Below are 14,073 nucleotides of genomic sequence, written 5' to 3' on the forward strand. Positions count from 1 at the left end.
GGTGTCTTAAAGGCTTCTCACTTGGCGTCCTACTTCTGGAGAGACTGCGCCCCCATCTCCATCAGCTGTGAGTGAAAAACAGTTGGTAAGTGAATAAAGCATAGTCAAAGTTGACTGTGGAAGAGATTTCAGTTTAGGCCTTACTCTCATGGGTCAGGGTCCTAACCTGTCCCTGTTGCTATTATAAAACACCTCAGTCTAGAACACCTCAGTCTAGGTAGTTTAGAAATGACCAGAGTAGGCTTCTCCCAGTTGTGCTGGCTGCGAAGTGTGAGCACTTAGTACCTAATGGAGGCTGTATCTGCTTCTGTACTGGCACCTTAGCATCCTTACATGGCAGAAGGCAGAGGGGCACCATCCTATATATGGGGCACTGCCCTCACGTCAGGTGACGTCTCAAAGGCCCTACTTATCATTGCTTATAGAAGATTAGGTTTGAGCATGAATCTGTTTCTGTGTTTCACACATACACTAAAGCATGACACACTAGAATGTGAGACGAACTCTCTTTAAAAGATGGTGTAAGTTTCCTGTGTGAAATTCTGAGATTAAAATTCCTGATGATGAATTTTACATATAATAATTTTAAACTTTCTAATACCATGATAAAGTAAAATGATTTTAAGGATTGTGAATGCAGCTACCAGATTACATAAAGATTTTTCCACACCAATGTAAAGATATTATTAAATCTTTTTTATTTTAACTTTTTTACTTTGATATAATATCACTATGCAGAAAATAATTAGGAAATTCCTTCAGTCCATAATTAGTTTCCTATACACAATTGTATAGGGAACACTTGTCCAGCATTAAATTTAATTATTACTAGTCTTTTGACTTAAATGTTTGGGACATGGGTACTATATCTTAAACAAACTTACACATAAACTACCCATTGCACCAGGTTTCATCATGTGATTGTTGCACTCTTTTTGCTTTGTCACTCCTTCCTTCCTTTTTTTCCTCACTCCCTTGCATACTCTCCCCACATTTTTCAGAATTCTTTTTTAAAGAAAATTGCTCATATTATATCCTTTAACCACTACATAATTCTCATGTTTTATTTCCTTGATGGTACCAAAGGATAACTCTCAGATCACCACAAGCAGAAAATTCTTGTTGAAACTTTTTTATTGATAGGTAGGTTTTATTCTGATTCTACTTTTTCCATTTTACCATAAAGAACAAGAAAGAAAAACAACTAGGTCACACCATTCACGATGGTTTTATAGCCCTTGAAATTTTTTAAAAGATTGTTTGCTTGTTTGTTTGTTTATGTGTTGTATGAATTTGCCTACGTGAGTTTTTGTGCTCCACAAGTGTTCAGGAATCCTCAGAGGCCAGAGTTGCCAGGTCCCTTAGAACTTGAGTTATAGTTGTGACCCACTATGTGAAATCTGGGAATCAAACCCAGGTTCAACATTGTTGATATCCAAGCCTTATCTCCAGTCCCTAACCCTTGAGTTTTAAACCCAGAAGACCATAATAGCAAGATAGTGCCTACTGACCTGTTTGCTTTCCACAGCCTTTGACTTTCTCAACTAATTGTTAACAATTAAAACATAGGTTACATACTAAAGTCGTATTCTTTTTCTTGAGAACTGTGGTATCTCCCACCGAGACTCATAATTGCTTCATAATTGATCTGCTGGATTCTGTTAGATACCCCACTACTTGTAGGGCATCCTGTGCATGCCAGGAGTGAGGCTACTCTTCTCTGTGGGTTCTCCTCCACTGCACAGGGTAGCATATGCAATATGGGCTTTGTTTTATGCCCAAGGAAATCTTGGATCAGACCTGTCTAGTCCTGTTCTGGATGTCACTTACCCTCTGTGTAAATTGAGACATGTGGTATAGATTAAGTCAGATCCTGCACTTCACCATAGACCTCAGGCTGGGAAACCCGAGACTGAGTCGCACTGTGTCTCAGCACCGTCGTGCCGGCTCACCTAATTATCTGGCAGCTGCTGTTGCTGCTCTGCCATTTCTGCTCTGCCATTTCTGCTCCTACCATCTCTAGTCTCAGTTTGTCTTTCTCTTCTCTGACTACTTAGACCTTGCCAACTTCATAGGAATTTCTCACTGTCATTTCTAGCTGTAGCATTTCTTGCAGTGCACTGAATAAATATATTTTAAAAATAACTTGTCACTAATAAAAATAGATGTAATTTAAGTATGTGTACAAAAAAGAATTCAGGGCTGAAAATGTACCCGTTTTTTATACTACCTTCCTACTTCGACTCCAGTAGACTCCTGATTGGTAGGCACCCTTCCATTTGTTTCCTGTTCATTTACACTTATATCTACTTAAAAGATTTTTACGTGCAAATACTATTTAGCATGTATAGGCAATATCCCTGCAGCTACATGGAGAATGTCTCCTACAGGGCCTCATTTGCTATGCTACTACCATGCGAAGCTAGATGTGTTATGATGCAGAACTGTCCTTAAAAGGGCAAAGACTCCTTCTTTTTTACATTGGTTAATCAGAAAAATTGAGAAAGAACTCAAAAGTTTCTAAAATAAAAATAATTTTCAACCCTCACTATTATAGCCCAGTTTACGTATTCCTGTAAGTATTCCTATGTGTTAGTTTGCACTTTAAAAATGTTTTTAAAGTCATCATGGTCAAATAAATAATTCTGCTAGACTAAAACAGTTTTTACTTAAAGGGACTTATATGTTAAACAACAATTTACTTAGATCACTAAAAACCCATAGCAATAAAATACGGCTTTATAACATAGAGTGCTTCATTGTTTAAAAATACTTGCATGGTACTACTAGAGAGCTGCTGGGTGTTGAAGAGCAAGAACTGCAGTTGCCGAGGCCTGAGTTTATTCCTCAGCGTCCACATGGTGCCTCACAGTCATCTGTAACTCCAGCTCTAGGAGATCTGCACTTGTGAGCGCATACACATAATTAAAAGTAAATCTTAGGAAAATGTTTTCATACTTAATCCTTTCAAAAGTTTGAGGACCGCGTGTCATATGTTATATGAATATCTCGCCTATTTTATTCAGAACTGGAAATAACAGATCATAAACTGTGTTTTCAGATGACATTGAAGCTAGTTAAAATCTAATTGCTTAGCACAGTTTCTAGGAACACATGCCATCCGCAGCCCGGGTGAGGCCAGGCGCTAGAGAAGTACAGAGTGCTCGTCCTGAAGCCGACTTGCCTTCTCTCAGTGCTGTCACCAAGTAGAGCAAAGAGGAGTGACAGCTGCCCTTCGCGGTGTGGCCCATGCAGGAGCTTTACCCCTCCCACCTCTCATTCTTGACCTGTGAGGCAAACAGAGCCCTGCTCAGGACTGTTAAGTTTTTCCTGCTATCACAGCTCAGGTCAGACAGCACCTAGGTCTGTTGGCTTTGTGTCCAGCTTCTCTTCATGACACCAAAGTTCTGTTTAGTCACCCTCACACTGACCTTTCTGGTCATTGGTTTCTTGAGCAACAGAAGATATTTTACTAACTACTCCCACAAAGGGAACTCCTGTCGGCTACATGAACCCTCCCTCCACTTTAGCACATGTTAAAGTTGTGTCAGAGCTAGAGAACACGTGTGGGCAGTGCTAAGTTCTTTCTCGTGCATTGCAGCATCACATGGGGGCTGGTGTCAGGCAGGAGCCCACAGAGGCTCAGAAGGGTGATTTGGTTTGGCTTGGTTTTTTGAGACAGAGTTTCTCTGTGTAGCCCTGGCTGTCCTGGAACTTACTCTATAGACCAGGCTGGCCTTGAACTCACAGAAATCCACCTGCCTCTGCCTCCCAGGATTAAAGATGTGCACCACCACTGCCCAGCATAGGTTTAGGCTTCTTTGAGAAAAGTTTCCCTCTCTACAGTCTAGGCTGGCCTCATTTTACAGCAGTTGTTTTGCATGAACATCAGCCATTGTCCTATTTAAAATGCAGCATGTCTTTTTTTCATTGGTAATGTCTAAATTTTATGATTTTTAAAAAATAGTATATTAGAAAACATGTTTCTCCTTGTAATGTGCTTAACAATGAATTTATCTTATTAGGATACAATATCGCAAAAATCTGTAGACATACATGATTCTGTTCAACCAAGATCTTCAGATAACAGACAGCAAGCACCACTAGTTTCTGTTTCTACTGTGAATGAAGAAGTTAGTAAAGTGAAATCTACAGCAAGTGAGTTATTTCTCTAAATAAATGTAAACTCTGCTTTATGTATCTAAGGGACATTTTTGTTACTCTCATTAATAAGCATATGCTATATTTGGTTTTGAGATCACTTTTCACTCTGTCTACCCCACTGAGGACATCTCTGACAGATTTCTCTTTTGAGAACTTCACTAACATCTGCAGCCTCAGTTGTGATCACAGCACGTTTGGCTCCTGTTTGTGTTGAGCATATGGGTCTTCCTTCTCTACCCCCTCTGCAGTGCAGCCCCATTGTCTATCTGCAGAGGTGCTTGTCTGTCTTTCCTATCCTCTGGGAACTAAGTAAAGGACCCGCATCCCTCTGTAGGCAGAGCCCCAAGCTCAGAGGATCAAGCTTTCTGCACTGCTGCCCACACCCTATGTCTCCGTGGACCACCTTCACAGTTTCCATCACTTTTGCCCAAAAATGAGACACTCTCACTTTTTGACATTGGTTCAGTTTTCTTTACTGAAAGCAAATAACACATAGGAAAGTCAACACCCCCTTAAAAAAGAAAGTGGCTTTAAGCACTTTGTAAACCTTGAGACTATAGCCAGCAAAAATGGCTCAGCAGGTGGTGAAGGCACTTGCCACCAGGCCTGGTGCCCTGAGCTTAATTCATGGAAACTCTATGGTAGAAGGAAAGAACTGACTCCTGAAAGTTCCCATCTGGCCTCCACCTGCTAGCACACACATATATACACGTGCACAATAAACACAAAATAAATGAATGTAATAAAAATGTTAATTGAAGCTGGGCATGGTGGCGCACGCCTTTAATCCCAGCACTCAGGAGGCAGAGGCAGGCGGATGGCTGTGGGTTCGAGGCCAGCCTGGTCTACAGAATGAGTCTAGGACAGGCAAGGCTACACAGAGAAACCCTGTCTAGAAAAAAATGTTAATTGAGAATATATTCACAGAAATTATTATTTGCAAATGAACAGAGTTGCATTTAGTACATTGAGAAAGTTGTGTGCGCATTCCCTCTGGCTAGTTAAAAAACATTTCATGGAAAGGAAGTCCTATATTCAGTGAGCAACCACTCCTTATCCATCCCTTCTCTAGCCCTGGCAGCCACCATTCTGCTCTCTTTGTCTATGATTGGGCTCTTCTATGGGATTTTTTGGTTTTGGGTTTTGTTTTGTTTGTTTTTTTTCCCCTTAAGATTTATTTATTATTTGTGCAAAATCCTGCCTGCGTGTGTGCCTGCCTGCCAGAAGAGGGCACCAGATCTCACTGTAGATGGTTGTGAGCCACCATGCAGTTTCTGGAATTGAACTCAGGACCATCTCTCCAGCCCCCTTGTGTGGTTTTTATATGGGTGACATGGCTTTGAGATTCTTCTCAGTATGAATCAGTGACTTACTCCTCCTCCTTACTGAGTTACGTATTTGTGTACATGTCATCCTTCGTCTTCTCAGCGGCTGATAGGCACGGAGTCCATCACCCTTGGATTATGTGTAGTGCTAGTGGAGCTATTCCTGTCCAGGCACTGTCTCAACACCTGTTTTCGGGTCTTCTGTGAATGTACCTAGAAGTAGAATTACTGGGCTGCGTAACTTCTAAGGAGCCATTGAGCTGTTCATGATAGCTTTTACATTCCTACTAACAGGCACAGTGCACCCTCATCCACCGAACTGCTTCAGGGATATCTGAGTACCACTCAGAGTTCTCTTAATATCCTGATTAAACTGTTTCTTTAAATACTGCCTGCTGCTAAGCCCCCGTTGGGTCCAGGTGCTGCCAAGAGGCTCGGTCTGCCTCATGGCCTGGGATGTGTCAGCTAGTGAAATGAAGTCGTGAGAATGCATAGTAGTAAGGGATGATACAAGAGACAACCTTGGGACTAGCGGTGTATTTGTTTTGTTTTTAACTTGTCTTCAACCATAAGAACCAAATGTTACATGGAACAACATTTCTAGAAAAAAATCTGGATATTTTTACTTTCAAATATCTCAGTAAGTAAATTTAACTTGCAAAAATTGGTACCAGAAAAGGAGGCATTTTTTTTCGTAAATGCCTCCTATATTAGAAAGAAACTGAGGGACTGTGACTCAGCTTCTGCGTCTGCCTCCCTGTGTGATCATTGAAAAGGAGCATCCTCCTGTGACGGCACCTGGCAGGCTGGTATAGTGAGGAGTGAAGTTTGTCTCCGCTGTGGAGTGGAAGGAACATGGGAACACTTCTGAAACTGCTGTTTAGTGGCAGTATCCTTAATGATGTGTTTCTAACATATACACTGTTGCATCGATTAAAAATAAACATTAGTTTAAGCTACAAATACACATTTGTACCCAGATAAACCTGCTGTATGCCTAAAGCACAATATCGCATGGTTTGGTTTGATTAGAACCCAGGCTATCCCACTTTCTGTTTGGTGTTGATCTTGTTCCTGTTGTTTTCTTTTTTTCTTTCTTTCTTCTTTTTTTGAAACAGGATTTTTCTATGTAGCCTTGGCTGTCCTATCCTGGACTTGCTTTATAGACCAGGCTGGCCTCAAACTCACAGAGATCCACCTGCCTCTGCCTCCCGAGTGCTGGGGTTAAAGGCATGCGCCATCACGCCCAGCCCTGTTGTTTTCTTATGCAGGTTCTTATATTGTTTTCAAAGATTAGACTTGGGTATCACTAAAGGCTATTTATTTCACTAATAACTGAATTGAAAGTATAAACACTGTTCAAATAATGTGACATGTTTCTATTTATTTAAGCAAATTCTTTCCTACATGTTTCATAGATATGAAGTTACTTTAGCAAGGGGGTACCTGTGAATAAAGGCAGGATGCCTCTTCAGTGTGAGATATGCAGATGCCTGTGTACATTGTAATGTTTCCTTAGCGTTATAATGTCATAGAAATTATAAAGGATTCAAAATAATGTTTTGTTTGCATGTGCATTGGGGGGTTTCCTCACAGAATTCCCAGAACAAAAATTGTTTGCTGCCCTGTTGATTAAATGTGTTGTGCAGCTGGAACTTATCCAGACCATCGACAACATTGTGTTCTTCCCAGCCACAAGCAAGAAGGAGGATGCAGAAAATTTAGCTGCAGCCCAGGTAAGGAGCTGTGAGACTAGAAGTAGCTGAGGCATCTGGGCTTCAGATGATAGGCTACAGATGATAGGCTACAGATGCCATTTGTAAAGTCATCTTCACATGGCTGCCATCCTGGGCCCTGAGCCTGGATGGTGTCATAAGTAAGAATGGCCCTGGCAGAGAGGGAGGGTCAGGAAGGGAGCTCTGGGGCCCCGTGCACTGCAGACAAGGCAGTTGGTAGGGATGCCACAGAAAGTAATGAGGCTGAAAGAGAAGCAAGGTCAGGATGTGATGAACTCGGCTAGATGGATCACATGACATTGCGCCTAAGAACTGCCCTCTGATAGTTCATGGGACTTGATAAGCTTGGCATAGACCTCAGTTTATCACTGAGGACAGAAACCTAATTGTAATGGGTATACGAGGGGAGGAATTGGAGACTGTACGTACATATTGTTAACTCTGTCAAGGAGTTTTGCTATAAAAAAAAGGTCTGAAGAAATAAAGTAATAGCTACAGGATCACAAAGTGGTCATAAGAGGAATTTGTTTTGTTCTGTTTCCCAGACTGGTGATCTGTCAACACCCTTATTGATAAAGAACTTTCCACCAGAGATTAAAAACCAGGGTAGAGGGGAAATAGATACTATGCAGTATTTCTGAGTGACTGGTGTCCACACAGGGGAGCTGTCTATGGGCAAAGGATGCACGGTCCAGAAAGCTCTGTGCATTTGTGGGGATAGGAGTTTGTTGAAAAGTCAAGTCCCACACCATGTGAGGCTGCGAAGAATGCTCTTTAGACACAGGTTGTGTATATTGTGAGCACTTGAGCTGGCCACTAAAAAGCATGGAGAAATGCTGGAGGGTGCAAGCCTGCTGCCCTCAGCCCTGCCACCTCTTGATGCAGTCATCGAGGAGTTAGTTTGCTACTAGAAAAAGGACAGGGATCCTGCAGCAGAGTCGTTAAAATCATTATCCAGAAATACAAAACTGCTGGAAAAGAGAACAGGCTTGTGCTTATAGAGGTGGCCAGTGACTACAGGCCTGGAGAGCCAAAGCCTGCTGTTGGGGGTTCCAGGAAGGGTCTGAGACAGTGTGAGGGGTTCTGGTACCAGAATGCTTAACAGAAGGCAGATGTTTTCTACTTTAAGATAGAGATTTGCTTATAAAAGTAGTCTTGGATAAGAGGTGGGAGCTGGAGAGATTGCTCAGAAGAGCCAATTTGATTCCCTGATGGAGCCATCAGGCAGTTCAGATCTGCAGTTCCAGGGGATCCATTCCTGTCCTCGGGCCTGTGTGGGCAGGGTACCTGCAAGCACATGGTGCACATACAAATAAGCAAGTGTAGACATATATGTAAATATTAAAGAGGACAGAGTTGGGGGAGCATTGAGTTTTACATTTACTAACACTGGTTAAGTGTGTACTGTGATGGTTTGTTTTCCAAAGAGAGATGCAGTGGACTTCGATGTTCGAGTTGATACTCAAGACCAAGGAATGTACCGCTTTTTAACATCACAACAGCTTTTTAAGCTATTGGATTGCTTATTAGAGTCACATAGATTTGCAAAAGCATTTAATTCCAACAATGAACAGAGAACTGCTCTGTGGAAAGCAGGTAAGCTATCCAGACCTAATACTGTCATTGGGAGCACTGTGTGTGTGTGTGTGTGTGTGTGTGTGTGTGTGTGTGTGTGTGTGTGTGTGTGTGTGTGTGTGTGTGTACACACACATACACACACAGCCTCAGCACTTGAGGTCTAGTGAGAATAAGGCAGGCTGGCTCTCTGTGAGTTCGAAGACAGCCAGGGCTACACACAGAAAAATCCTGTCGTGAAACACCCCCCGCCCCAGAAAAGTAGCTGTCAGTACCTATTATAGGAGAAGAGGGCCCCCACAACATAGCCAGAAAGATAAAGGCGGCTATTGTCAATGTGGCATCAATTTCTACATCCAGTAGAATGCTGGCTGCCCTGTCTTCATGTTTTCATCTAGCATGGCCTTTATTTATCCTCTTCCCTGTGCCCAACTTAGAGAAGAAGGGAACTGCACTTCCCCTCCCCCTTGTTGCTACTATCTGACTAGAACATTCCTGTGGAGGGCACTGCATTCCTCTGTTTTCACGTTTCTGGCTTGTACACAGCCACTCCCTCCCATCCTGCCATTATGGAATCCTGCTATGGGCTCCATAATGTAATTCTTTTTTTTTTTCCTTTAGGTTTTCAAGACAGAGTTTCTCTGTGTAGCCTTGGCTGTCCTGGACTCACTTTGTAGACCAGGCTGGCCTCGAACTCACAGTGATCCACCTGCCTCTGCCTCCCAAGTGCTGGGATTAAAGGCGTAAGCCACCATGCCTGGCCATAATGTAATTCTTAAGTAGTGTTCATGCTGTTTTTTTCCTGCAGGGCTTCAAGTGTAATTCTTTAGGAGTATTCTGCTTTCCCAAACTATTTTATATCTATGGTCTTGCAGCAGTGGTTTTCAGTCTTCCTAATGCTGTGACCCTTTAATATGGTTATATTGTGCTGACCCCAACCATAAAATATTTCATTGCTATTTCATAAGTATGATTTTTCTAGTTAATGAATTGTGATATGAATATCTGATATGCAATCCCAAAAGGGTCTTGACCCGCATGTTGAGAACCACTCACTGGTCTATAGGGTCTCCTTTTTAGACAGCCAGTACTGACAGCTAAACACAGGGCAAATATGTCCCCCAGTGGGCTGTTTGAGCTCTCTAGAAGGTGCCTTCCTAGTCTAACTCCAAAAACTTCCCTTTTCTTCAGGCTTCAAAGGCAAGTCCAAGCCCAATCTTCTAAAGCAGGAGACGAGCAGCCTGGCCTGTGGGCTGCGCATTCTCTTCCGGATGTACATGGACGAGAGCAGAGTCAGTGCCTGGGAAGAAGTCCAGCAGAGGCTTTTAAAGTAAGCCACTTGGGTGGTGGCTGTGTAGGGGATGAAAGGGACAGTAGCAGCTGCCAACGGTGGCGGAGCCTTTAGAACCTGGAAGCCCCATTTCATACATCAGTCATACACAGTCAGCCTAGGGGGGGTTCAGCCCCTCTCCCCCTGCATACTTGGCATCTCACCTATGGGAGACGCATGGTCTGGCTGTGCACTTTATTCCTGGATGTCTGGGACTGCTGCAGCAGCTGAGCCTGGCTGAGATGAATGCTGTTCTGTGTTTACCTGACAGCAGCTCAGCAGACCATGTCTAACACACAGGACAGAGAAGAACCCTAGAATGTTCAGAAATTCAGTGCTAGTTCTCAAGTCCTTTCAGTGCTAGTGTGATAGGCTGCCTTACCTGCAGGCATCCTCATTCTTATTACTATTATTACTATTACTATTATTATTAAAGTATCTGGAGTTTGATTAGTTGAATTTGTTTCATTCTGTTTTACTTTATAACTAAATTCAGTTTGTACTCAAACTAAACTGTTGTTTATGAGGAACCCTGCTGGCGCACTGCTCATTCCTGCTCTGAGAGCAGTGCTTCAGCATTTCCTAGAAATCACTATTCCGACCTCCTGTGTTATAAACAAAACTCACCAGGCGCAGAAGAGTCTGAGCCTCACAATCAGTGAAAGGAAATGTCAGTTTCAAGCCAGGTCTCAACATCAGGCTTCACGCCTGCTGTCACAGGGGCTCTAAGTGCAACTCAGGACATGGAAGTGTGGATTTCCTAACGGTCCCAGTAGATTCCTTTAGTATCTTGTTTTCTTCCTAATCTGAGTAAACATGTGTTGATGCTCCAGTTAATGTAAACAAATAGGGCCTACCAGTAGTGACTACTTACTACCCTCCTGGTCTTCAGAGGACTCCGTGAACGCAGACCACTAGGTTTCCGTGTGTAAACGGCAGCCTTCTCTTTTGCAGTGTCTGCAGTGAAGCTCTGAGTTACTTCCTCACTCTAACATCGGAAAGTCACCGGGAAGCCTGGACTAACTTGCTTTTATTGTTCCTAACTAAAGTTCTAAAGATCAGTGATAACAGGGTAAGTATGAGGCTTCTGTCCATCCCTGTCCCTGAGTCACTCAGAGCCTAGGCTATAGTCCTCTAAAGTAGGCCATGCAGACTCTCACTTAGCTTTGTTTTCTAATCAGCAAGGCAATTAGAGGAAGAATTAGACTCTCACTGGACACTTAGATAAGCGCCTCAACATTGAAATCTCCATTATGACCCCTAGAGTTACTAACGTCCCCCCAATTGAAAACAGGTATCCAGCCCACGTGGTGTGTGTGCCCTGCCCCCAGCCTCCGCCCCACAGGCTAGTTCTCGGGCTTGTGCTCCAGGCTACACCCAGCTGCTTAGTGTAAGTAGTAGCTGCACGTGACTAGAACCTGTAGTGAGCAGGCCAATAGAAATAAAAGTTAAAATTATATGTAAATGCATAGGTACAGTCCTTTCCAAACTGTATATTTTTGTTTACCTTTAAAAAAAAATGAGGAAATTCGTTGCTATGAGCCCTAAATTTTAAACACCCAATTAGGTGGCCTGATACTTGAAACTTTAGACTAGTATATGAGACTCTATGAGGCAGGGCAGGGCCACTCAGTGCTGTCACTTGTCTGTCAGGTGTCCAAGTGCATCGCCAGGTGAGGCTCGGGGTTTGTCTTCCCTCATTGTCTGTTCTCTGGCCACAGTGTGCAGTACTGTTCCCTGTGTCTGGTACAGGCTGGAAGAGCATCTAGGAGAGAAGAGAGCAAACCAGAGTTCAGAGACGAAGGAATTAAAGCAACAAAGAGTCCAAGTATATGACTGGAGCTATAAAAGTAGAACACGAGGCTGCAGTTGGTAGAGTGAGTGAGTGTGTGATGACCAGAGTAGGTTACCAGCTGTGGCTCAGAGAGCCCGACAGAAAGGCATATGGGATGCCACCAGAAGGGGTGGCCCAGGGTTAGGGTGGGTCTTCCCAGCTCAGACGATCAAATATTTTGAAATGCTTCATGAGTGTGTTCAGTTGCTTGAGTTTTAGTTGGTTTCAGGTGTGGTCAGGTTGCCAGCCATTAGCTGTCAACACAGTGCTAGTTAGAATCTTCTCTTGAAACTTAAAAAATACATTTATAACCAAAGGATGCAATTTCAATGTCACCACTTATAAAACCCAACTCTATTTTGCTTCTTTTGCTCAATATGCAGGAAAAGCATGTTGATTTTTTAAATTTTGTCAGATATGGAATGGAAAATGTTTTTGAAAACAATTAGGAAAAAGCAAGGTTTGTTCTTTTTAATTCTTCGTAGGCTTTCAGTTGTATAATTCATGTCCTTAGCACCCGGGCAGACCCGTGCCCCTGTGATCAGGGCATACACCAGCCGTTCCAGCTTCTAAAGTCCCCTTAGCTTCTGTCGTCTGCAGTACAAGCAGTGCTTACTAATGGAGACGTTTATCCCTCCCCAGTTTAAGGCTCATGCGTCATTCTACTACCCTCTCCTGTGTGAAATCATGCAATTTGACCTGATTCCTGAGCTGCGTGCTGTTCTTAGAAGATTTTTCCTGCGGATTGGGGTAGTTTTCCAGATATCACAACCACCTGAACAGGAACTTGGAATAAACAAGCAATGATGAGAACTGAATATTTTTTCTGTTGGTGTTTACATTCCTCTGCTCTGTAAAAGGACCCTGGAGCAGAGGTTTCCTACCTGGAAAATATTTCTCTGAATTGCAGTGTCTGAGGAGGCTTACAGTGTAACCCCAGGTCGGAGCACTCCATCCAGTCCCGTTAGTAAACTGATGGCTTCTCACCCGTTGGGCTCATGCTGAGCAGAAGGTCTGTTCAAACAGTGTCAGCTTGCCTTCCGGGCCCTTCCACGTCCTCTGAGCAGGGTGAGCCCACACACTTTTTGGCAGGTACGGAAATGAAACTTACCCAAAGAAGTATAGATGTAAAGAATGAACTTCGGCAAGAAGTACAACTCAGGAGAGCTGTATTTTGAAGGATAAAATGTTTATAATTGGGGGGAAGGGAAAAAAAATTATTGCTCATGGTTAAAGATATTTAGCACCTATGGTATTCTTACTCGGAAGATTTTTTGCACACTCAGGCTATCTGAGATACTGGTAATCATCATCTGTGAAAATGTACAGAGATGCAGGTCTGTAATATAAAAATCTTAAAACATATTGTTCCTCCTGCACTGTTTTATTTCTTTATTTTCTTATCTACTTGCTAAATGCCCATACTATTTTGTCAAATGCACTAAAACATTTGGGTTGAACTTTTGTCTTTGGAGTAGTTGTGGTCTCAATCTATTGTGGCCATTGCTTGTCAAGATCACAACAGGAGGGGGCAGCCACCAACGTAGAGAACACCCCTGCTGACAAGAACTACCTGTAACATACTTAGGGCTTTTCAAGGTGAGCCATTAAAATAGATGACGACCTTTCACAGACCGAAACTTGAAATCACTGCAAAATGAATATAGGTTGCTGTCACTTTTTCTTTTGGGTGGCGGGGCTTGATGTAGATTTTATTCTGTGTACAGAATTTCATGTTGAATATATTAAAATAACAAATCTGGCATGGTTTGGGGAGGTTAGATTTACTGGAAATGTATTCATACTGTGAATTGTGCTCTGATGGTTAAAATGAAAAGCTTGTCAAGCATTCCATATTAACAGTGGATGTAGAAAATTTTTTCAGGTGGATAAAATGTATATGGTACAGATGTAAAGTTTTCTATGTAAAAAAATTCTGTACAACTTTCTGTACAATATTGATTCTCATCTGGCATATCTAATCAGGTTATAGGTCAATAAAGTTTTTGAATTATTTCATCAGTGCAGTTAAAACCTGTAAAGCCCACAGCCCTGTTTTCACTGATTTTTTTTTTTTAAATTAAAGGCCAAACTATAAAAAGGGGGGTT

At 42.5% G+C, this 14,073-nt stretch overlaps 1 protein-coding gene across 1 annotated transcript in view; it reads left to right on the forward strand.

The window, feature by feature from the left end:
• ARFGEF1 (ARF guanine nucleotide exchange factor 1) overlaps positions 1 to 13,983 on the forward strand; it is an 81,780-nt gene extending 67,797 nt beyond the window's left edge. Inside the window, exons 33-39 of the mRNA XM_084772893.1 lie at positions 13 to 85; positions 4,026 to 4,158; positions 7,086 to 7,225; positions 8,653 to 8,821; positions 9,992 to 10,130; positions 11,085 to 11,202; positions 12,607 to 13,983. Coding sequence (XP_084629019.1) covers positions 13 to 85; positions 4,026 to 4,158; positions 7,086 to 7,225; positions 8,653 to 8,821; positions 9,992 to 10,130; positions 11,085 to 11,202; positions 12,607 to 12,771 — 937 coding nt within the window. The 3' untranslated portion in view covers positions 12,772 to 13,983. The remainder of the gene's footprint in view (positions 1 to 12; positions 86 to 4,025; positions 4,159 to 7,085; positions 7,226 to 8,652; positions 8,822 to 9,991; positions 10,131 to 11,084; positions 11,203 to 12,606) is intronic.
• The last annotated feature ends 90 nt before the right edge of the window (positions 13,984 to 14,073 follow it).

This window comes from Acomys minous (assembly GCF_964271855.1).
Source record: "Acomys minous genome assembly, chromosome: 1".
In the NCBI taxonomy this organism is placed as follows: Eukaryota; Metazoa; Chordata; class Mammalia; order Rodentia; family Muridae; genus Acomys; species Acomys minous.